Source organism: Nomascus leucogenys, chromosome 4 (genome assembly GCF_006542625.1).
Source record: "Nomascus leucogenys isolate Asia chromosome 4, Asia_NLE_v1, whole genome shotgun sequence".
NCBI lineage: Eukaryota > Metazoa > Chordata > Mammalia > Primates > Hylobatidae > Nomascus > Nomascus leucogenys.
Genome location: NC_044384.1, coordinates 69,858,795 through 69,883,948, shown reverse-complemented (window position 1 = coordinate 69,883,948; position 25,154 = coordinate 69,858,795). Strand labels below are relative to the sequence as shown.

General features: G+C 42.1%; 1 protein-coding gene and 1 long non-coding RNA gene across 3 annotated transcripts in view; one reads left to right on the top strand and one right to left on the bottom strand.

Moving 5' to 3' along the window:
• PIEZO2 (piezo type mechanosensitive ion channel component 2) overlaps nucleotides 1-25,154 on the top strand; it is a 475,806-nt gene that overhangs the window by 443,190 nt on the left and 7,462 nt on the right. For both annotated transcript variants that reach the window (XM_030810771.1, XM_030810770.1), the window contains 11 exons: nucleotides 838-1,020; nucleotides 3,861-4,113; nucleotides 5,149-5,281; nucleotides 6,485-6,632; nucleotides 6,736-6,950; nucleotides 11,495-11,653; nucleotides 13,072-13,219; nucleotides 20,616-20,804; nucleotides 21,155-21,247; nucleotides 22,535-22,707; nucleotides 25,001-25,129. In XM_030810771.1, the coding sequence (XP_030666631.1) occupies nucleotides 838-1,020; nucleotides 3,861-4,113; nucleotides 5,149-5,281; nucleotides 6,485-6,632; nucleotides 6,736-6,950; nucleotides 11,495-11,653; nucleotides 13,072-13,219; nucleotides 20,616-20,804; nucleotides 21,155-21,247; nucleotides 22,535-22,707; nucleotides 25,001-25,129 (1,823 nt within the window). The remainder of the gene's footprint in view (nucleotides 1-837; nucleotides 1,021-3,860; nucleotides 4,114-5,148; nucleotides 5,282-6,484; nucleotides 6,633-6,735; nucleotides 6,951-11,494; nucleotides 11,654-13,071; nucleotides 13,220-20,615; nucleotides 20,805-21,154; nucleotides 21,248-22,534; nucleotides 22,708-25,000; nucleotides 25,130-25,154) is intronic.
• The window catches only part of LOC115834762, a 33,713-nt gene that overhangs the window by 2,526 nt on the left and 6,033 nt on the right, over nucleotides 1-25,154 (bottom strand). The window contains exon 2 of the long non-coding RNA XR_004029665.1: nucleotides 19,716-19,822. This is a non-coding gene — a long non-coding RNA (uncharacterized LOC115834762). The remainder of the gene's footprint in view (nucleotides 1-19,715; nucleotides 19,823-25,154) is intronic.

Genomic DNA, 25,154 nt, shown 5'->3' with positions numbered 1-25,154 from the left:
TGGTGGCTTACACCTGTAGTCCAAGCTACTTGGGAGGCAGAGGTGGGAGGATTGCACCCAGGAGTTTGAGGTTGCAGTGAGCTGTGATTGTGCCACTGCACTCCACCGTGAGCAAGAGATTGAGACCTCATCTCTAAAAAAATAAATAAAATATTTCTATATAAGTTAAGTTGAGGCTCTCCCTTTTCTTGTCACATTTCACTGAGGGCTGAAGTTAGTGGGAAATTCTTGATGTTGATTTACTCTATAATACAAACTATGTGTCAGAAACCAAGAACCCTGCTACACACCAGAATACAAAGATGAATAGAAAGCAAATATTCATTTCTGTTTTTTAGTGGCTCCCAGACTAATGTGGCACACAGATATGATGGAGGAAAGTGAAAACTGCATACATCATAACCGTGTGATATGCTCCTATAGATTGCAAATTAAAGAAATACAGAAACTAGAAAGATACGAGTATGTTCTGTTCGTGTTTCCCTAAATAATGTATTTAATAGCTGCGTAATTATATCAATATCTAATTAAATCAGTATAATGCCAACACCTCAAAAAAAGAGGAAATGACTAATCAAAGCGGTGCCCTGAGGAGTCTGACTGGCCTTGCTGGATCTACCGTGAAAGACACTGTGACAGTTAGACGCTGCTTCTGTTATGAAGTCAATAGTCTGCGAGAATGATAATGTTACTATTCTACATAATTATGTGCCTGCCTACCATCAAAACTGTGAAATGCGGGTCTCTTTCTTAATTGTTATATTGCTCTTTCCCATATACAGGTATCTCTATTCCTAAAAGAAGTAATTTTTTAAAATTTCTGTCATCTGTGTGTAGGTGGCAATTGTAGTCAAGTATTTCTTCCAATTTGGGTTCTTTCCCTGGAATAAGAATGCAGAGGTGAACAAAGATAAACCGTACCACCCCCCAAACATCATAGGAGTGGAAAAGAAGGAAGGTTATGTTCTTTATGACCTCATCCAGCTCCTGGCTCTGTTCTTTCATCGATCAATTTTGAAGGTACTGCATGTTAACAATTAATCAGTTCAAGTTGGTCATCGCAGTCCCCGTAATCTTCCTAGATAACCTGGACATCAGGATTGGTGATGGGGCTGAGGGGCCAGTGAGTGGTATCTACTCATATGTTTTGTTTTGTTTTTTTTAAAAAGGAGAAAAGAAAAAGGTTACGTTCATTTAGTGGACGTTTTTTCCAACACTTGTGGTGCTAAATAATGGAACTTACAATAAATCTGGGAGAATATTTCCCCATGTTTCCAACCTAGGTTAAATGTATAATCATGAATCCACTTTTGTGGAACATTGCTTGAATGATGTGCAATATTCTAAGGCCAGATACACTAAATTCTGCTTCTGGTTTAAGCCAGAGCATCAGAGAGCCACAATCTGCATGGATCATATCGTCTCATCTCCATCCCAGCTTCTGCCTCCCTTCTTCTAGTAGTATTGCTTTCATTGGGTAGTTTCTTGTCATGAAACCATTAGCTGTTGGTGAGAGACCACATATTTTTTTAAGTTGCCCAGTAAAACTCAGAGCTGTGCTTTCTCCTGCTTATTGTGGAGGAGGCCTCTCATGATCCTGCTGGAGGAAGGCCTTTATACAGCATGGCCCTGCCTCTCAGGGACTCCTGTCCTTCTGAGCAACTTCATGTGTTTTTCCTTCTCACATGCTGTGAATTATAAACTAAACTTGTAAATACACCATTTAATTCTAACAAATAGAAATTATTGCATAGCCTAGATTTTATGTACGAATGTACCTCTTGTTACAACCTTACTTTCCTTCCCTCATCTTAACCTTGCCTTCTTATATAAAATATTTTAAATTCCTTTTATCCAGGAGTATCTTTCTTAGTCCCTAGAATCCTTTTTAGAACAAGGCTTGGCATAAGTTAATACATACACGTACATATACATACATGCACACATAGATATGTAACAGTGTGTTTAACTTCTTCTGCCCTAGCTCTGTGAGCTATTTCAAACTTGGTTTCATCTGAGTGTACTCTGGTCAGCCTCCTCACTCTAGCTTCCATCACTTTGTGAAGTAACCAAGCCCTCCACTTGGAGGGAGCCTTAGCTGGGTCATTGGGTTGCGGCAGGTTTTTGAAAGCTGTGTATCTAAGGAAACCAGTTAGCCAAAATTGAATTTGCCTAAATTTTACAGTTCTTCTGTTGGATATGTTAATTACTTAAATTTTATAGTTCTTCTGTTGGATAAGTTAATTACTTGAATTTATTTAGTATACTGATTTTTGTTATGAACATATTAATAAATGTATTAACCTTGTTTTTTAGTCTTAGAAATTCATTTTTTAAATTTCAGTATTTAACGCTTGATGGTATAATTTTGACCACTTCAGAATTCTCTTGCAACGTTTGCATTCTTTTGTAGCATTTAAAATTATTATAACTAACTCTTTAGGCACTTTTACTATCTTTTCATCAATGTTCAAATGGCTTAACTGCTGCAATTTTATATTTAAAACATATAATAAAATCTTGGTGTTTCATATTGATCTTCTTATTCTTTTTTGGAAAATTTCAAGTATATGAATGTATATGAGATTTGAGGTAATGGCATTATGTTAAAATTTTAATTAAATATATAAAAATAGTTTTTAGAATGATAAATCTTTTCTTAAGAAGACAAGCTACCCCATAGCTTTTGAAAAAATAAATCTTTCATATAATGTTGCCATGAAAACCAAACAATTAAAACTGCAGAAATTTCAAAAGTGCTTGAAACTATCCTATTTAATACAAATTGCTATATATTTGATAAATAATTAGAAGAATTGGCAAACAAGTAAATATACTACTGAGAAAGTTGTGAAATAATCTAAATATGTGAATGTTGGCCAAAGAGGAAACAACTCTTAAAATAATTGGAAAGAAATCCATATAAACTGAAAAATCCCATTATGAAAAGCTAAAATGTTTGTTATGTTTATAAGAATACATTCATTGAATATGTTTAAGAATAACACATTTACAAATAAACATTTAAGAGTCATCTGTCAAATGAGTGACTGGTGGCTTGATCATTCTCAGAGTTGGTTTTGACCAACTGATTTCTGACAAACTGGCCTGGAGCTCTTGCCCTCCACGTATGAGTCAGAGAGAAGACCAGGCAATGTCTTAGGGAGCAAATGCATGGCCAAAGAGCTCAGGGGAGAGCTCCGTCCGACAGCAGCAAGGTCATCAGGGTGACTTTCCATCCAATAAGTCAAGTCACTATAGTTTCTTCCTTAGTCCGTCTGCCAAAAGCTATATGTCTCCATCTTAATTATCAGCTAAAATCTTATTGTCTACACCCACCCATCTCTTCCCTACTGGGACCCTCATAAAGCTCTAGACAAGCTTTCTTTTCTTGTGTATTAGTCCGTTTTCATGCTGCTGATAAAGACACACCTGAGACTGGGCAATTTACAAAAGAAAGAGGTTTAGTGGACTTACAGTTCCACACGGCTGGGGAGGCCTCACAATCATGGTGGAAGGGGAGGAGGAGCAAGTCACATCTTACTTGGATGGTGGCAGGCAAAGAGAGGAGTGCTTGTTCAGGGAAACTCCCCTTTTTATAACCATCAGATCTCATGAGACTTATTCACTACCACGAGAACAGCATGAGAAAGACCTGTCCCCATGACTCAGTTACCTCCCACCATGTCTCTCCCACAACACGTGGGAATTCAAGATGAGATTTGGGGACACAGCCAAACCATATCACCTTGTTTTTCTAATCTTGAAGGACAGTTTGTTGGATGAGATTTTGTAAGACAGAATACCAAGGGTTCCACCTGAAATAGTAGCCTCATTTGTCCCTGTCCCTGCTTTCTCAGTGCCATGGCTTATGGGATGAAGATGACATGACTGAAAGTGGCATGGACAAGGAGGAATCAGATGATGAGCTCTCCCTCGGTCATGGCAGGAGGGACTCCTCCGATTCTCTCAAGTCCATCAACCTGGCCGCATCTGTGGAGTCAGTGCATGTGACCTTCCCGGAGCAGCAGACAGCTGTCCGGAGGAAGCGCTCTGGCAGCAGCTCCGAGCCATCCCGGAGATCCAGCTTTTCTTCAAACAGATCCCAAAGAGGTATCTGTCAACACAATATATCTAGGCTGTAATTAGCTCCCAGGTGGCCTTGTTTTTCTGGTGCCTGTGGGTCTGGGGCAAGGGAGTGTATTGGGTGCTATCAAGAGACAGACATTGTTCTGTGAAAGAAAGGGCTTTGAAATCAGAGAAACCCAAGTTCAAATCCTGCCTCAGCTGTGTGACCCCATTACCCAAAACACCCTATTGTATCTCAGGACAAGGGTTTCAGATAATTGTGAAAAATGGCCGGCACACTGCCTTGTACCTAATAAACGCCAGGCTCATGATAATTTACTTTTGTTACTTGAGAAAAATCTGCAGGGCGTGTCCAGAGTGCTATCAATCACAGTGTATTTTTTAAACATATTTAGATGTAATTGATGAGAACTTTTAGCCAAACTATGGTTATTTCCTAGTGTAGTAATTTTTTCCTAAACAACGAGTACAATCAGAGAGTAGACATGCCTCACAGCTGCCCCTCTTGGAATCACTAGGCTTTTGTAATTATGGGGCTCCTGTCTGAAGCTTTTGTATTTGCAGGGCTCCTGTCTGAAGCTTTTGCATTTACGGGGCTCCTGTCTGAAGCTTTCCATGCAGTGGTGTATAGTCATCTTCAGAACCTGCTTTTGAGGCAGATACTGGCAGATTATGTCATATTCATTTTACAATTACAGAAACTAGGATAGGAAAACAGACATGGGGCATTCTGTCTGGAATACCTGCATCCTAGTACCCTAGTTAGCACAATAAAAACTATCCTTCCAGTTTATTTACTTCTGAAACAAAGATTGCATAACAATCCAGGAAAGAGCCACCATGGGGTGTTAAACCCCACAGGCCTGTGATGGGAGCAGAGTTGAGGACAAATCCCAAAGGCTTCAGTAATTGTTCATAAATGCATCCGTGCATACTCATCCTCCCAAACAGTCCCGAGCTATCCCTCCACCATGTGGGCTCTGGGTTCTGCTTCTTGGATATTTAGGCAAACAAACCCCAGGCTTCACCATCCATCTTATGATCTCTTTTTATTTCTAGGCAGCACAAGCACCCGAAACAGCAGTCAAAAAGGAAGCAGTGTTTTGAGTATTAAGCAAAAAAGCAAAAGGGAACTTTATATGGAAAAGCTTCAAGAACATTTAATCAAAGCAAAAGCCTTTACCATAAAGAAGTGAGTCCATGAGAACATGTGGCATGTGTGCTTATTTTAGGGTTTGGGGCTTTATTATTTCCTATAAACCAGGGGCAGAACAGAGAAGTAACTTCTCGTGTCACAAGTGCTATCTGCGTAAGGCAGAATGAAATTACCCCTTTTGGTCTTGTTTTTAAAAATCATTTTTCTGTGTGATTCATTTTATATCCATTGCATTTATGCACATGCTTTTTCTATTTGAACAGAGTAAATGGGTCGTTTCAAGGACTCATGGATTGTATTCTTAGGTATTATCATGGTGAAGTCCAGCCAGACTGAGAGGAATACAGTGTCAATGCTGGAAGGGCCTTAGACCTGCACTCTTATCCTGAGAAGGGGATGGAAGTGCATGGTGGGGAAATGCTTTGTCCATGGTCATACATCTGTTACCCAGCAAACTACACAGGACCCTCCACCCACTGGGGATGGAAGTGGTGCATGGGACTGGGACTGCCAGCTGGGAGTGGAGCCCTGAACAGAGGCTCTGAGAGCAGGAGAGCCAGTGGCACCTGAACGTGGCGTTGAACTGAAGGCAGGTCCCAGAGCAAAGACAGGGCAAAGGTTAGACAGACAAGCAAGAGCCAGCAGGACACCGCACTAAGGCACAGAGCAAAGCATAGATAAAAGGCCAGGGCAGTATGTGGGAGCCAGGATGGACACAGGCCCTAAAACAGGAGGAGCAGGGGCGTTGCACATTCAAACGCGCACGGACCAAGCACTCCAAGTCTGAGCACCCTCATGCATTCCCTCATTTACTTCCCACCTTGGCCCTAGTCATCAGGTCTTCTCATCACTCCAGTTTTACAGATGAGAACACTAAACACAGAGGTTACGTAGCATGCTCATGGTTCTCCCAGGTGGTGAGCAATTGAATCAGGCTACAAACCCAACACCTCGTTCCCAGGGCATCATACCATTCTATTACGCTTCAAGCAAGAGGAGAGGGCTGTGATGCCATCAGCAGAGAGGGCTGCAGTACCTATCTTGGCAGTAAATGTGTATACGCTCTCCGTTAGAACAGGAGCCGTCCACAGCGGGACTATCCTGAGGCAGAGAGAGGAAGGTGGGACCTGACTGGAAAGGGGAATGCGGAGCAGTGGCATGAGGGCAGTGTCTGGTCATTTCTGCCATCCTGCCCTTCCTGAAACAAGTGGGTTGGGGGTGGGGGTCTCCATTTTGCAGGACGCTGCAGATCTACGTGCCCATCAAGCAGTTCTTTTACAATCTCATCCACCCGGACTATAGCGCCGTGACTGACGTGTATGTGCTCATGTTCCTGGCTGACACTGTGGACTTCATCATCATTGTCTTCGGCTTTTGGGCCTTTGGGGTAGGTTGGGGCAAAGGCCACAGCACCTGCCCTGACCCATGGTGATGGTGCTCCCTCCCGTGAATTGCCTCTCTTGGGTATGAATTTGTTGTCTCTTCCCCAGAAACACTCAGCAGCTGCAGACATCACCTCTTCACTGTCAGAGGACCAGGTCCCGGGGCCATTTTTGGTGATGGTCCTCATTCAGTTTGGAACCATGGTGGTGGACCGAGCCCTCTACCTCAGGAAGACTGTACTGGGAAAGGTCATCTTCCAGGTCATTCTTGTGTTCGGAATTCACTTCTGGATGTTCTTCATCTTACCTGGTGTGACTGAGAGGTAAGGTCTTCAGAAGCCAGAGGCACCAGCCCACCTCCATGCAACTGTGTTTCCTGAGGTGATACTCACATGCATTGCACAGAAGAACTGCCGGCCACAGGCAGAGCCTTGGCACAGCAGCACCACGGGTAGGAAGAGCTGAAGGTTTGGGTCAATAGTTAATGCAAATCCAAAGTGTGAACTGATTCCTCAAAAATATTTTAATTACATATTATCTACATTTGTAGAAATAAGGTTTCTATAAATAACAAAGGTGACAGCCTTAAGGACCTGAGCAAACCTAGGGTATTTGTGCTGTGTTTCTCTCTACACCTTAGCAGAGATGGAGGTAAAGTGGAGTATGATCTTGGGGGCATTTTTGAGAGGGAAAGCGGGCACAGACTAAGTCATGCGAGAAACAGATGAACAAATGGAGGCTGCTTAATGGATAGAAGAAGAGATAGAGGGACAGGGATGGGGAGCAGATGATAGAGTCTCCACGTAGGAGGCTGGTGGGGGTTAACTGCAGCGGGGTTTGAAAGCACCTAGCAATGTCTCAGCTCGTGGTAAGCGAAGCGGGCAGACCCATCCTGCTGGACTCTGCTGCTGTTAATACAACTGGTGCTGCTGGTCAGGGTGGCCGGAAGCTGTCGGGAAAGGGCTGGTAAGATCCTTCAAAGTGGCTGCTGTGCTTCCCTCTGTCACCTAGAACCCTGAGAAAAGGGTGTTGACCTTCAGTTCCCCAGTGTGCCTGGCATCTCCAAGCTCTGCTCCCTCCCAGCCTTCTTCTCCCCAGCTTCCAACCCAAACTCTACTTCCTCCTTACTCTCAAGATGTCTGTTCAGGTGACACTTCTCCATAGACTGTCTCCCACCCCACGCCTCCAGGCAAAACAGTGCTTATGACAGTTGGTGCTCATGCATGAACAAATGATCCGGTCATTTCAGCAAAGAAAAGCAAAGTGGAGTTTTATAAATGGGAAATACCTGCTCTGTCAGGTTATGAAAGAAAAGGCTCTGCAGAAGGTGAATGTGGCCTTGTCCATATGATGTAGTAGGAATAGGAATTTTTAACAAGCATATCTGATTTTATGTATGCAAGCAAACTATAACTCTTCGTCACTGGCCTGGGGAGCCATGTACCTAATCCAGTGAAGCTGCCATCATTTGCTGTGGCTCTGAAAGCCTCCTCTGGAACTGCGCTCCCAGACTGTGACATGCTAGTTTTTTTTTAAATTATTTATTTATTGTTTTTAGGGACAAAATCTCACTCTGTCACCCAGGCTAGAGTGCAGTGGCATGATCATAGCTCACTGCAACCTTGAACTCCTGAGTTCAAACAATCCTCCCGCCTCAGCCTCCAGAGCAGCTGGGGATACAGGTGCACATCACCACTTCTGACCATTTTTTATTTTTATTTTTTGTAGAGATGAGGTCTCATTATGTTACCCAGGCTCGTCTCAAAGGCCTGGCCTCAAGCAATCCTCCTGCCTGGGCCTCCCAAAGTGCTAGGATTGCAGGCATGAGCCACTGTGCCCGGTCAATGATGTACTATTTTAAACATCCTCAGGTATCTCTGAAAAGTCTTCATGCTTAACAGAAAATGTGATCTTTTGATCACACCTCCGAGTCATTTGTAGCCAAGTCTTATGAATAACATATCAAACAGGCAGGCTAATATCATTTGGGAAGAATGAATAGAAAGTAATGAAAAAAATGGATTTTATGTATGTGGCTCATAAGTAAACCAGTTCAAGTGTAATTTCTATTGAGAAAATCTGAATTGCTTCTAACAGTAGCCAGAGCCTAATGGCTGCTTTTGTTTGAGTGTTTAGGTTCTGACTTTTTGATTTCAGTATAGGAATTATTGCTTTATAATAATTATAAAAATTATTATTATTAAAAATAAAAAATTATAATTATAAAATTATTGCTTTATAATAATAAATGGTGACCATGCAGATATTTTTAAAGGAAAGTAGAACTGGGATACTTTTTCCTGAGTCTATAGTAGAACTAAATAAAGGATTGTTACCCAGAAGATACACAATAACCCAGTTCTCCATTCCACACCATATATTGGGAGATTAAATATAGCCCAGGCTATAATAATAATTCAGATGAAGGCCACTGCTTGTACAAATATTATAATTTTTCATGAGAGTGTTGTGAATATTATTTGTTGGTATTTAAAATAGAATACATAAAATATATTTTTCAGTACAAAACCAACCTTCACAGAAACTCTTAATTTCAGAGAAGAAAGACACTTTAAAACGCTTTCCAAGCCTATTACCTAATTTTGCAGATTAAGATAGATACACCCCAGAAAGAAAAGTGATCTCCCCAAAGTCATTCAGCCAGTGAATGGTGATACTAGATCCTAATCCCAGGCCAGCAAAATAAGTAAAAATAAAAGACATCCGGATATGGGGTGGGCACGGTGGCTCACGCCTGTAATCCCAGCACTTTGCGAGGCTGGGCCAGGTGGATCACAAGGTCAGGAGTTAGAGACCAGACCAGCCTGGCCAATAAGGTGAAACCCTGTCTTAAAAAAAAAAAAATGCCATACGTGGTGTCACGCGCCTATAGTCCCAGCTACTCAGGAGGCTGAGGCAGGAGAATCGCTTGAACCCTGGAGGCAGAAGTTGCAGTGAGCTGAGATTGCGCCACTGCACTCCAGCCTGGGTGACAAAGAGTGAGACTCCATCACACACACACACACACACACACAAATCCAGATTGGAAAGCAAGAAGCAAAACCATGTGGCAGATATGACAGCCTATATAGAAAATCCGGTGGAATCTACAATAAGGCTGTCAGAAGTTATAAATGAACTTTGGAAGCTTGCAGATACAAAACCAACATACAAAACTCAATTGTATTTTCATATGCAAGCAATAAATGCTCAATAATTTGAATTTTTAAGAATATCATTTACAATACCATTAAAAATATGAAAAACTATCATATTTAGGGATAAATATGATAAAACATGTACAAGATTTGTAGAATGAAAATATAAAAGGCATGGCTGAGAGAAATTAAAGAAGGCCTAAATAAATCAAGAAGACTTAAATTCATGCATCAAAATACTTGTGAATTCCTCATGAATTTGGGGGAGATGCAGTTTCTCCCCAAATTGATCTATAGATTGACCACGGTGCACATCAAAATTCCCAGCAAGATTTTTGGTAGAATTTGGTAAGCTGACAAAAATTCATATGGAATTGCAAAAGATCTAGAAGAACTGAAATAACTTTGAAAAAGAACAGTATTGGAGCACTTATTCTTCCTGACCTCAAGCATTATTATAAAGCTGTGATGATCAAGCAGTGAGGTGTAGCCTCAAGATTCAGACGAACAGAACAATGGAACAGAACAGAGAGTCCAGAAATAGAAGACCCACAGTCCCAATTCAGCTGATGTAGGGAAGGTGCAAAGGCCATCCAGTGAAGACAGAACAGTCTTTTCAACAAATGCAAATGGTGCTGGAACCATTAGATATCTCCATGGGGATGTGGGCAAGAGAGAGAGACAGAAAGAGAAGGAAGGAAAGAAGGAAGCAAGAAGGAAGGAAGGAGTGAGACAGAGAGAAGGAAAGAAAGAAGAAGAAAGAAGAAGAAAGAAAGAAAGAAAGAAAGAAAGAAAGAAAGAAAGAAAGAAGAAAGAAGAAAGAAAGAAAGAAAGAAAGAAGAAAGAAAGAAGAAAGAAAGAAAGAAGAAAGAAAGAAGAAAGAAAGAAAAAGAAAGAAGAAAGAAAGAAAAGAAAGAAAGAAAGAAAGAAAGAAAGAAAGAAAGAAAGAAAGAAAGAAAGAAAGAAAGAAACGAGGGAGGGAAGGAAGGAAGAAAGGGAGGGAGGGAGGCAGGGGACAAATCCAAAATATGGCACAAAGAGAAATATGCTGGTTGTATCAAAACATTTAAGTATGGATCTTAATTTTAAGGACAAAGAAGATTATACCAAACTCTCACCAAGTCAAAAGTTTTCTTTTTATTTCCTTTTTAAAATTTGTACTGACCATGTTTAAGACATTTGGAGAATGCTGCATTTATCCAAAGTTTAAAGTGGTCCTATAGCTCATCATTCTTTGAAATTATATTCTAAAATTTTTTTCTAGTGTGATATTTAATTCTACTGTTTTTTTTCAAACTTGTGCTAGCAGTCCTGAACTGTACAATAGTATGTCTCTTCACTATTCACTTGGAGAAAAGACTACCGTCTGTATTGTTGAGGAAATCATTAAAAATAAATAAAGGTTAGGTCATGGAGTGAGAAAATATTTATCAGTAAATTCACTTAATAATTTATTTTAATTATGGCCTAAACAAGGGTATAAGACAGATTGGAGGCACCAATCACAGGAAATCATTTTAATTACTGAATTTTTTTATCCCACCTTTTGCCTTTGAAGTGATCCACTATGTGTAGACAGTTCATTAGAATTGAGTTGGAATGATGAAAGGGAAATTCTGTTGGCCTGTTGTTGTTTTAATTCGACACTGCCATCCTTTTGTTTCAGAAGAGTATTTCATTGCTTCACTTTCTGTACTTTTACATTTTAGGAAATTCAGCCAGAACCTGGTTGCCCAGCTTTGGTACTTTGTGAAATGTGTTTACTTCGGGTTGTCTGCTTACCAGATCCGTTGCGGCTACCCAACGCGAGTCCTGGGGAACTTCCTCACCAAGAGCTACAATTATGTCAACCTCTTCTTATTCCAAGGGTAGGACACTCTGCATTGTCACAGTCACTTATGGGGGAAGAATAGCCGTGGAAAGGCATTTTGTTTCCCAACTGGGAAGTAAGGGGGAGAGGATTAATTCAGCAGTGGGAATCATTGTGGAACTCCTACGATGTTCGCAAAGGGACAAATATGTCTTTTTAAACACCTTTCTATGTTTAATTGCCACAAGCCTGTCCGGGTGCTGTTCTACATTCATCCACATGGGTTAGTATCCTGCATAATTACTGTGATAATATTTGAGAATGAAAAATAGGGATACATGATCTGTAAGTATTTATATGCTTCTGGGCACAAAAGAACACAGTATTTGGAGCCTGGACTATTCCAAATACCTTGGGAATTCCAAATTATCCTTAGATTTTTTCGTATACAGTAAGTTCCTCCATTGAAGAGGAGCATTCTTTCTGCCTAACACCAACCTGAATGCCATGACCTGTGTGCCCACGTAGCAAGTTAACTACTCAAAGCACATGTGCTCTTCTATGTGACAAGTTCAGTGGTAGCATCTCCTCTCTGTTCTCTCGCAAATTAAACCACGGCATAAAAAGTGAGACAGTCCGTGGCACTGCTGGCTCCTCCTCAGCACCAGACAGAAGAGGTGTCGAGTGCCTTCAGATGCTGTGAAGCACTGTGTGTGGGGTCGTGTTTCATACAATGCTAGCCTGCGACTGGGCCTGATGTTTCTTCCAGGAATTGGATTTATATTCACTTGACAGGGCTGAGGCATCCTAGGGGAGAATTTCTGAGTGGCAATCCACACTGCTGTGAGGGCCCTGGGAGAACCCAGATTCTTCAGGCTGGGAGAAGCTCTGTGTCAGTCAAGAGACAAGGAAAATTCTTCAGAGCTTGGAGGAGCCCAGGCCAATCCCTTCTGAAACACAACTGAACCACAGAGGCTGAGCCAACACCATCACCGTGGTACTCCAGCAAGTCCTGCGGCTGAGGGGCCTCACACCCTGGCTCCCTACAACCTCTCCTCCTCCCCCCTCTGCCTTTATCCATTTGCCCTCATCTTTAACCTACCAGGTGCACCACCCCTACTAACTCATCCAGCAACAGAGCTGCAGTCATTCAGCACCCCATGGCCAAGGGTCTCGTAACATGAACAAATAAATGTGAAAGAAGCTGAGTCACCTTCACACTTATTTAAAAGGGAGATCCCAGTTGGTTATGATCATCAGAGAAAAGGAAAAGAATGAAAAAATACAAATCCATAGATTCGACTTATAATGAAAAGCAGTTGTGTTCCAAGTTGGGTTTTACTGGAAGGGTCACCTGGAGAATTGTTTCTGAGTCATGAGGTTAAAGCAGTTAAGGAACTGCTTGAGCTCCTGGGTGAGCAGGGTGGTGGGGGCCACCCATGAATGTCTCTCTTGATGAGATGTGTTTCCTGCCAGGTTTCGCCTCGTGCCCTTTTTGACTGAGCTGAGGGCAGTGATGGATTGGGTGTGGACGGACACAACCTTGAGCCTGTCCAGCTGGATCTGTGTGGAGGACATCTATGCTCACATATTCATCCTGAAGTGTTGGCGGGAGTCGGAGAAGGTAAGAAGACAGGAGGTGTGCCTTATTCCTGTCTGCTTCTCTTAGATACAGGCTGGTTATAAGATGAATGTGAGCTTCTGCTCACAATGAAGGCATGAGGCAAAAACTACCACAACCTATAAATGTCCCAGTGATTTCCAACCCACCAGAGTTGGGAATTTAGACTTACTGCCGTCATAGTCGTCAATAGCATCCAGATGTTTTCTTCTTTCGGCAACTTCATATTGTAGTTATTTTTGAAAAATGGTATATTGCTTGATATATCCCAACAACTCTTAAATGGCTCCTTTGGGAGCAGAAAGGAATGTGATGTTATAGAGAAAAGTGGGGCTGGTGGTGGCTTGGACTCATGCTTACTTCTGACTCACTTTTTAAAGAGGGATGGACAATTTAACCTCTTTGTGCAAAGAAAATTGAAGTGCAAATATCTGCTTATTCTGCTAGGCTGAATGTTAAGGTTTAAATATGTCTAGATTACTATTATTTATTGCACTTCTCAAAAGTTTAATATATGAAAGAAGAGTCTGTTGCATAAGAGCAATAGGAATATCCAAAAAACATTAGCTGGGGTGGTATGAAATGTCTTTCTTTCCCGTCTCAAAATACCCTCCTTGAAAAAGGCTCCTCTGTATGATTCCTAGTGTGTTCTGCAGCTTTCCCTGGGAATTTCAGCGTTACAGTCATGGGGTCTGTTGTACTGTGGTCTCTGTGTTTACGGGTTTGTGAAGTGAGGGAGATGGGGCTGGCAATATACTTAAAATCGTATTTGCTTGTCCTAATTTCTAAGGAGCAGAGGAGTTGACAGGATGCCAGAATATGAGAGTCTCTCTATCAAAGGAACACTGAGGGTAGCAACTAGGGTGACAAAGGGTCTGGAAATCCTGACACATGAGGAAAAGTAAGAAGAACTAGGGATTGTTTGGTCTAAAGTAGAAGAAAAATAGGGGTATGTGTGCAGAAAAAGTAGATGTTTTTAACAATTTGAAATGTTGGAAAGAGATGAGAAATTGAAATTAATTTGTGAGACTTAAGAAAAACAGAATTAAGACAAGTAGGCAAAAGCTCCAGTATGTTTCAATGGAATATAAAGAATTTCTAACAATCAAAGCTACTCCAAAGTACATGCAAAGGATCACACACAGGGGACTCATGAAACCTCTGCCCTAAGTCTACTTCAGACCCTGGAATCACTCATTCAACAGATATATCAGTTGCCTGTTGTTGCTAACAAACTACCTCCAAATACAGTGGTTTAAAAAACAACTCTTTAATTGTGGCACATACACACCATGGAATACTATGCAGCCATAAAAAAGAATGAGATCATGTCGTTTGCAGATACATGGATGAAGGTGGAAGCCATCATTCTTAGCAAACTAACACAGGTACAGAAAACCAAACACTGCATGTTGTCACTCATAAGCGGGAGCTGAACAATGAGAACACATGGACACAGGGAGGGGAACATCACACACCAGGGCCTGCCAGGGGATAGGGGGCAAGGGGAGGGAGAGTATTAGGACAAATACCTAACGCATGGGGGGCTTAAAACCTAGATGATGCATTGATAGGTGCAGCAAACCACCATGGCACATGTATACCTATGTAACAAACCTGCACGTTCTGCACATGTATCCTGGAACTTAAAGTAAAATAAAATAAAATAAAGTAAAATAAAATAAACAATCATTTTATTTGCTCACAATTATGTGGGTCAGCAGTTTTGGCTGGGCTCAACTGGACAGTCTTGCCTGGAGTCAGTCCTGTGGCTGCTATCGTCTGGTGGCCCAATTGGGTGTTATTCGATGGTGTCACTCAGATGCCTGCAGGTTGCATCTGGCTCTTAGCCAGGCCCCTCTCTCCATGTATTCACTCATCCTTAGAGAGACAAGCCCAGGCTTCTTCCCCTGGTGGCAGCACATTCCAAGAGCACGAGAGGGAAACCTGCAAAGCCCTGTGAGGCCTAGGCTTAGAGTTCCACCACCAGTGCTTCTACCACATTCTTCCACTTGGAGCAAGTTTAAAGGCCAGCCTAGATCCACAGGGATGGAGAAAATGATGGGGTTAGCAAAGTCATGTTGCAAAGGGTCATGCCTACAGGATTGAGATGAATTTGAGGCCTTTATTTTTGCAGCCTACTATAAACATTGACTAAGCACATTCTTATGTGCCCAGAACTCTGCTAAGCATGAGAGTAGAGTGGTGACCCAAACATACAATGCCCCACCATCACAGAACTGATGGCTCAGTGGACAGAAACAGGTGTTAATAAAATGGTGACACAAGCTGAATGATGAGAACACACGGACACATGGGGTGGAACAACACACACTGGGGCAGGCCTGTCATGGGTTGGGGGGAGTGAGGAGGAAGAGCATCTGGAAGAATGGCTAATGGACACTGGGCTTAATACCTAGGTGATGGGATGATCTGTGCAGCAAACCACTATGGCACACGTTTAACTATGTAACAAACCTGCACATCCTGCACATGTACCCCTGAACTCAAAATAAAAGGTGAAGAAAAATAAAAAGGTGACACAAATAAATGCAATATATATGACAGATGCTTTGGCAGAGGGGCACGTGATACTTTGAGAGCCTCAGGAAGGTAGAGCGTAGGTCTGAAACAGAGAGCTAATGGAAGAGTGTAAGTTGACTGGGTACAAGGAAAGCATCTACATTTTTACCTTGGTTCCTAGGTCCTTTGCCCTGACCCTTGTCTCCTCTCCTCCACTGTTACAGAGAGTTATTCAGTGGATCTTTTGCCATCAATTGAATAAAGATCATATCTTTATTCACTAGATAAGGCCTTGACACATCTTTGCACTGTCTGAAACATCCTCTCCACCTCCTCATTGCCTAACTCCTTCCCAAGCTCCAGATGCCAATGTAGACACCTCTGTTTCCATGGACCTGCCCTAACCCCTCAAGTCTAGACCCCATCATTCACTGTGGGCCCCAACAACCCCTAGTACTTACCACATTGGGGCTTGTTGTCTCTTTTTCTCTCTATTATGAGCTCTGTGATGGCAAGCTCAGTGTCTGTTCATCCATATATGGCCTAGGAATCACTTAATACCCTGAACCTAGACATGCAATAAATGTTTGTTGAGCAGCAACTAAAAAGAGTTGGCTATTTACAAATGCACATATCTCAGTACCTCCCTATGCTGTCCTGGCTACCTGAAATAGATCCACCCATCCTCTCTTGTCTCTGATTCTCTGGAGCTTAAGCTACTGGTTCTTTCCTGGTTTACCTTCTATCCTACTCTTCTATCCTCATCTATTCATTTCTTCCACATTTTTAGACCGAGAGAGAGAAGAGAAATTCAAGAAGCCAAATATGTAGAGTTTGGGATACGTGAATACTGAGAATAGATTTTGAATCTTATATTCACTAGATTGCTGGTGATCTCTGCACAATGTGTTTCAAAGGTAGGATGGGTGCTGACACCCAACTGCAGGGATTTAGGAGCTCACTGGAGGCAGCTTCTTGGAGGGATCAAGCCCAACAAGGGCACAGAGAGATAATTAGTTCAAAAGAGAAGCAAGCCCAGAGGATAATTTCAAAATGGAGAGTGTTTGGACCTCTCTGGAGACGGTAAGGAAAAGCCAGAAGAAAATAGTAAAACTTCTAGTATCAGGAAGTTCTGATGGGGTCTGGAGATTGTAGAGTCAGTGGCACAAGTGAGTGAGTCAGTTGTGGCAAAGAGCCATCACCATCCTGCAGAAAGGGCAGGAGGAGGAGAGGCCGGTAAGGAGCAATCCTGTGCCCGCAGCCTGCATTCTCCATAAGATGGAGGAGCTCCTCTGCCAAGAGCATGGGAAGACAAGGCCCTTTAGGTACAAGAGCTGCCAGAAGACTCGGGAAACTGACAGTGAGACGCTGTTTCACTTGGGCGAACAGGTCACGGTGCTTAGGAAGGGGGTTTCCAAATCACAAAAGCCCCTGAATGATCCCACCCAGTGTGACCATCTGCACAGATGCAAGGCCATGTTTGTTGGAAGAAGCGGCAGCTGCCCTGTTCTTCAGCTCACTGCCTTGGAGCCACCAGGTGACATTTTTCACACTGTCACGAGGTGGCTGCAGCCACTGCCCTGCTTCCCAATGAGGGAAGGCTCGTTCTGCCCTATAACTCGAGGCATGCATGCCAACAAAGACTTAAATTACCTTTTTATTTTAAAGAAATAAGAAGCCTCATTTTAATATATCACAGCTACTTACGTATATACTTCCATTCTATGCCAAACCAATGGCTACTTCAGGATATTAGCCTTTGAAAGCATCCATGGCAAAACTTCCTGAGACATTTAGGTAAGTGGGAGGTGATACTGGGGAGTCTGAATGAATCTGGCCCTGGTTAGTACTAGTCTGAAAAGTTACTATTGATCCCCTGTCTGGAATGAAGTGGAATAATAAGCTGCTTTTTAACAGTAATTCTTCTTGGGTATGATTCCACATTGAATGTCACAGGCTGCAGGGGATTTACAAACACACTTTATGAAGCAAGAGCAATAACCTGAAGGGCAAAATGTTGGTGTGAGCACACACAGTGCAGGCCACTCACTCTTATTCTGCTTATACCATGACTTCCATGCACCACTTTCCAGAACATTTCAGGAAGCTGATTGGAAATGCAGTGCAACAGGAACACCAAGCAGGAAGCACAGTGAGGAGCTGAGTTACCAGCGGCTGTAGTGAGCCATGATCACGACACTGCACTCTGGTATGGGCAGCAGAGCAAGAGACTATCTCAGGGCAGCAGAGCAAGACACTATCTCAAAAAATAAAAAAGAGTTGAATGGCCTAGGAAAGGGGTAACGGAGCAGCACAGGACAGGAAGGGGACAATGCCTTTGAAAAGGGAGGGGAGGCTGAATGTGGTGGCTCACGCCTGTAATCCCAGCACTTTGGGAGGCCAAGGCAGGTGGATCACTTGAAATCAGGAGTTCAAGACCAGCTTGGCCAATATGGTGAAACCCTGTCACTACTAAAAATACGAAAAATTAGTCGGGTATGGTGGTGTGCACCTGTAGTCCCAGCTACTCGAGAGGCTGAGGCACGAGAATCTCTTGAACCCAGGTGGTGGAAGTTGCAGTGAGCTGAGATTGCACCACTGCACCCCAGCCTGGGCGACAGCAAGACTCCATCAAGAAAAAAAAAAACAAAAAACAGGCTGGGTGCAGTGGCTCACACTTGTAATCCCAGCACTTTGGGAGGCCGAGGCAGGCAGATCATGAGGCCAGGAGATTGAGACCATCCTGGCTAACATGGTGAAACCCCGTCTCTACTAAAAATACAAAAAAATTAACTAGGTGTGGTGGCGGGAACCTGTAGTCCCAGCTACTTGGGAGGCTGAGGCAGGAGAATAGTATGAACCCAGGAGGCGGAGCTTGCAGTGAGCCAAGATCGTGCCACTGCACTCCAGCCCGGGCAACAGAGCAAGACTCCGTCTCAAAAAAAAAAAAGAGAAAAGAAAAAAGAGGAAAGACAGAAAGAGAAAGAAAGAAAGAGAGAGAGAAAGAGGGAAAAAAGGAAGGAAGGAAGGAAAAAGGAAGGAAGGAAGGAGGGAAGGGAGGGAGGGAGGCAGGCAGGCAGGCAGGCAGGCAGGAAGGGAGGGAGGGAGAAAATTTCGAGAGGAGGGGAAAAGTGGCTGCATAATTTGAGATGGATCAAGAGGCCTTTCCGCTGTTCTCCCCTGGAAAGGCAGTGTGAGGGCTGAGCAGGAGGAGGGAGGAGCCTCTGGGAATTTTTGAGATGAACCTCAAAGAGACTGGCCTTCAGGAGAGGAACCAGTGTGGTCCCACTTCAGGTGGAACAGACTAAAACCGCCCTTGGCAGAGATACATTAATCTTCTTTAACTTGCAAAACTTTCATGATCCAGTGTGGGTGCTGTTGGAGTGAGAGGAGTGGCCTATGATCTAAATTTGCCTCACTGAGAAAATAATGAAAGACCAAATCTATACACTTGTTTGCATATATATATATATATATATATATATATATATATATGTGTGTGTGTGTGTGTGTGTGGAAACATATATGTATGTATATATATTTGTGAATATATATTTCAGATTTTAAAATATGGGAACCTAGTCTTCCTTTCAATATAGAAAATTGGGAAAAAAATCAAAATACACTGCTACTGCTATCCGTATTTGATGCTGTTGAAAATAGTCAACAGTATCAAATGCCAGTGCAAAAATATCAAAATGCACTGCTACCATCTGAACTTCATGCAATCTCCATAGTGCAGAAGCATAGGGTGCATTGCCTTATGCACACCGAATGCAGAGTGCACTACGCACTGGCCCTGGCCCACCACCCAGTCAAGCCTCCATTCTCATGTTTCCGGCACCATCTTTGGCACTTAGTGTCCAGGCTTGTAAAAGCCACTGTAGTCATGTCCTGTACTGACTCCCAGGTCTCTCTCCTGGTTTGTAATCTATGGCTAGTGCCTATGGGTAAATGGTAGATTATTTGTCCTTACCTTAATCTGCTGAAATGAATGGATCCCTCCTGAAGATAAACCACATTTCCAAGTCGGGGAGTGGGGTTGACCCCATGTTCTGCATGTAGCTTTGCTGAGGGGTAACCCTGAAAGGACAGAGGTCATGGAGCAGCAACACTGAAGAAAGAACACACATGTAGATCAGAAGCAGGTTCAATGCCAGACAGCACAGCTCCAACTTCCACTTGTCCATAGTCTCTAAGCAGGGGGCTTAGTGGGTCCTTCATGAATCTATATTAAAGCAAACAGAAGCGCTCCCAGCCTTACTGGTGCACAGGCTCCTGTAGGAGAGTGAGCCCCTGCAACATGCACCTGCCCCCTCCCCACTCCCTGCAGCCAGCGCCCAGAGGGGGCTCTTCTAATCATACAAATCTTACTTTAGATCTCGAACAACATTGTCTTTAACAACACGTATCATGAATTAAAAATCATGTTTTTCCACCCTCCAAGGGCAGGGAAGGGTCAACTGAAAGGCACAGATTTTAAATATTCAGGAATTGAAAGTAAAGTATCTTTCTCTCACATAATCCCTTAAAACCAGAAGGTTCATTCGGCCAGATACTTGATCCCTTGGTCCAGGAGTTCATCACCAGCAAAACCCACTCACAGTCTTGAAGGGAGAAGGCCACTCAAGTCCTGTTGGCCCCTGTGGAACCACCAGGGGGTACTGGAGCAGCTCAGGACAGCTTCACATCACTACCTAACTTCACTTCGAGATTGGGACAAGGTTGCTATCCCCATTTCAGAGCAAACAGAAGATTCAGGGCCAAATCCATGTTCCCAGCACCACAGGAAGAGCACTTGCCCTCCCCCAATCCCGCTGCCTGCGAGAAAGCACCTGAGCCTGAGCCTGAGCCTTGTCTGAACTCTCTGTTGCAGAGATACCCTCAGCCGCGGGGCCAGAAGAAGAAGAAAGTGGTGAAGTATGGCATGGGAGGAATGATCATCGTCCTGCTCATCTGCATTGTCTGGTTTCCTCTTCTCTTCATGTCTTTGATCAAATCTGTGGCTGGGGTCATCAACCAGCCCCTGGACGTCTCCGTCACAATTACCCTGGGAGGGTATCAGGTGATCTCTGTGCACACCCCACCTACCAGAGCCTTGCCCCATGCCACACTCCTTTACGATAGCTGCCTGTAGGGTGTTTAGTTATGGGCTGCCGACCCCTCTGTCGGCATTTGACTGCTCAGCAAATACACGATGTATGAATGAGGTGCAGAAGACATTGAGAGACTAGTTCCCCTCTGGTCTTGAGCACGGGAATAATCACTGCAAAAAGAGATCTTGGATGCCATTTATCATGGGATAAACATATCCTACATAAATGGGCTGATATCCTACATACATGTTTTTCTTTTGACTCAGGATGCAGAGAAGAGCTGGGGAATATTGACAACACTGTTCTCTTTGTTTTCCAGCCTATTTTCACGATGAGTGCCCAACAAAGCCAGTTGAAAGTTATGGACCAGCAGAACTTTAACAAATTTATACAAGCTTTTTCTAGGGACACCGTAAGTAAATCCCTATAGTAGATTTCTGTGAAGACCGCTCATCTAGGGAAGTTCACTCATTGTCATTTAATGCTTTGCCATGGCTTGAGGTGGTGGGAAAGAGGACTTTTCAGGGTTTATCAGTTACATACAGCAGATTCCTGGACATTGGATACTTTGATAATCTAAGAAGTTATGTCTATGTTGTTGGACATTAGTGGTAATAAACATTTAAATATTGATCCATTTTAAAAATCGTTTAACTTTTTAAATTGTGGTATATATTCATCTCTCGACTAGTAGGCCTACTCTGGGAATCTGTCCTAAGAAGTAATTCAAAATATGAGAATGCTCTATCTAGGCACTGGCTTATGAGTGCATTCTCTGCATTAGCAGAACTGGAGGCAATTTGCGGTTCAGCAAACAGGAGCTGGTTGAGGAAATTAAGGCAGATGTATTAAATGAATTTGATTGGCAAGATACCCTAGAGTGGTCATAATAGGAGAAGGAGCTTCTACTTTTCATTTTATTTACGTGCCATGTTGTCCAAAGATTTTCTAAGCAACTTATTTTTTAATTAAAAAATTCATTGCAGAGACTATAAATGACATGACAATTTCTCAAGCTAAAACATAAATTTTAAAAAGGCTTTTATTTTTAAAATTACAAAAAATAAGAAATACATCCCCTAAAACTTAAAACAACAATTATGTTCTGGTAGCAGAAGGGTGGCTGATGTTATTCTCTTGTTTATATTCCACACTTCTAATAATATAACATAATCCTCATCATTAAAATTTGTCTTACAAATAATTTTTTTTTATTTAAGAGAGTGAATAGGAAGGAGATGCTTCTTTCTTCTGTAAAATTATCACCTATAATGCACAGTCAAAACTAATCTGGAACAATGAGCAGTTCTTCAGAGAGGGTTGGGATGTCCTGAGCAGATTGTTTTGTCTCTCTCATGAGAGAGACGTTCCCCCGTAGGTGATAAATTTCCTTTTTAGTAGAAAGCAAAAGTGACACTAAATTATCTGTTTTTCCTTTATTGTTTAACTGGAATGATTCCATAGCTGTATTGATGGTAGCAACCGCTGGGATTGGGTAATGTAACTGGAAACTGCCCATACCTGTGGGTAAGGAAGCCAAATTAGTGCAATGGAACACTCAAGACCATCCATTATAAAAATATTCCCTTCAAAGGGAGAAACCTTTTCCATACTGCCAGTTAAAAGGAAGAGTGACTGCTTTCTTTATACAGCATGATGCATATAATCTATTTATGCATCTGCATTTGTGCACATACAGGGTGCTATGCAATTTCTGGAAAATTATGAAAAAGAAGACATAACAGTAGCAGAACTGGAAGGAAACTCAAATTCTTTGTGGACCATCAGCCCACCCAGTAAGCAGAAAATGATACACGAACTCCTGGACCCCAATAGTAGCTTCTCTGTTGTTTTTTCATGGAGTATTCAGAGGTAGTTACTGTATTTCCATGTATAATTTATCCCTTTCCCCAGTCTAAACATGGAGTTGGGGGATGGAGGGTGTGGTGGGATGGAAGAATGGAAACTTTAGATTAATGTGGATCTTACTTTATCATTATAGCCTTGGGAACTTACCTTCAATGCCAAAGCTAACATTTTTGTTTATTAAATAATGATTTGCCTAGGAATCACTAACCAGACTAAGAATTTCTCAGTTTTCCTTTTTTGTAGTTTTTAGCTAACTTTAGTTTTTTGGTTTTGGGGTTTTTGTTGTTGTTGTTGTTTTTTATTTTTGCATTTCAAAATCCATTGTATTTTATTACCTTAATGTACAATTGGTGAAACAATTAACACTCAAATTTCAAATGTTTCTTACTATAATGCAAAATAGTATTACTCTGAACACCTCCCTCGTGCATCACTTACAGCACTATTATAAATCTACCACAGGGAGCGTCTCCACTTAGGTTTTCCTCATGCATCTTACATTTCACTGTCCGTAATCTTCCATGGAAAAGGAAGTGAATTATGCCCACCTGAGACAGAAAGGCCGTTCCTAGCTCTGATGCAGCAAGAACTGGCCACGTGCTTTCACATAAACACTAGAAATGAAGGCAGAGCATCAAGTGATTTGCAAGTTGATTTAAATTAATATGTGGTTTTTAGAAAACCTAAAATTGTTTCAATGCAAAAAAAATTTTGAATGTAACTATAAATCTCCAAAAAATCAATATCCTGCTCCTTATAAACTGAAATCCAAATAAATTATACATTTTAAAGTTGGATTATTCTAGATAATAACTTGTTTTTAAAGAGAGGCTCACAGTGAGTTCTGTGAGCAAGAAAGAGAGGGTAGAGAGCAGAGAGGCAAGGTGATGATTTGCAAAATGAAACAGTCTGGGTGAATTTTACAACTTTCACGAAAGGCTGAAGTTTGGTCTTAATGATAAAGAAATTTCAGGCCAATTGTGGTGGCTCACAACTGTAATCCTGGCACTTTGGAAGACTGACATGGGCAGATTACTTGAGGCCAGGAGTTTGAGACCAGCCTGGCCAACATGGCGAAACTCCGTCTTTACTAAAAATACAAAAATCAGCCGGGAGGTAGTAGCGCATGCCTGTAATCCCAGCTACTCAGGAGGCTGAGGCAGGAGAATCCCTTGAACTAGGGAGGCAGAGGTTGCAGTGAGCTGAGATCACGCCACTGCACTCCAGCCTGAGTGACAGAGCAAGATTTCATCTCAAAAAAAAAAAAAAAAAAAGAAAGAAAAAGAAGTTGCAGCCTCTGGAGGCCCAGATTATCACTCGCATTCCACCAATACTGGGGAAGCCCTACCTGACCTCCTTCCCACGTGTGAGATGCGAGGGCAGCTTGACTGTCTCCGAAGGGAGAGACTTCCTGAGAGTCCTCTCTGCCCAGCCTGAGCCAGTGGCCAGCACGTGGCCCCTGCTTTGTTTTTCCTTGTGTTGGTAGAAAGAGCATATATTAGCAGAAGTTCTCACATCCAAATACTGCATCCAAAGCCCAACAGTTTAGTGAGGCAGTTTTGGGAACCTCAACATAATACACTAGTTGATTAACTTAGTTCTTTCATCACGGTTTTGAGATTTAGAACCCTAAGCAAGCTTATTTGGGCAGGCAAGTAGTAGGTTCATTTGGGTCCACGAGACCAACTTGTTAGTTAGAATTAAGAAAGAAGCATGGCAGGTACAGAAGAATGCCTTCTAGCATCTAAAATTTATAAGGAAACAGTTAAAAAAATTCAAAGTGGGGCTGTTCAGAATGTAAAGAACTCCTTCAATTCCATTTTCTCCTTTTAAGTGTCCCAAATTCCTCATATCCAATTCTGTACAAATTACCAAAAATTTACTTTCTAGCCTTTTCTTTAAAGAGCTACCAAAAAAAACAACAACAACAAAACAATTAAAATTCAATTTCTGACTGAATATTCTTTTTAACACATGGAGTCTGTTTATTGCCATGGAGACTAACATCATTGGGTTGATATAAGAATATTTTAGAAACTCATATTAAAACATCAAGATGGGTTCTCTTTTGGTCAGCAGGTCCCTCCTCTTTCTCACCTTCGACTCTGTTTTAAAAGTGTTTGTGGCCTCCTTGGGTTCTATCTGAGGTGAAGTGGACTGAAAGGGTCGGGATTGACAATTGCGGACCCAATGAAAATGTGGTGACATTAATCAAATTAAGAGTTAAATATGTTGTAAATCTCTTTTCCAGACTTCTGAATAATCATTGACATTAAGCTTTTTTTTTTCTTCACAGAAACTTAAGTCTGGGTGCAAAATCGGAAATAGCAACAGATAAGCTTTCTTTTCCTCTTAAAAATATTACTCGAAAGAATATCGCTAAAATGATAGCGGGCAACAGCACAGAAAGTTCAAAAACACCAGTGTAAGTTTATTTTTCCTACTAATAG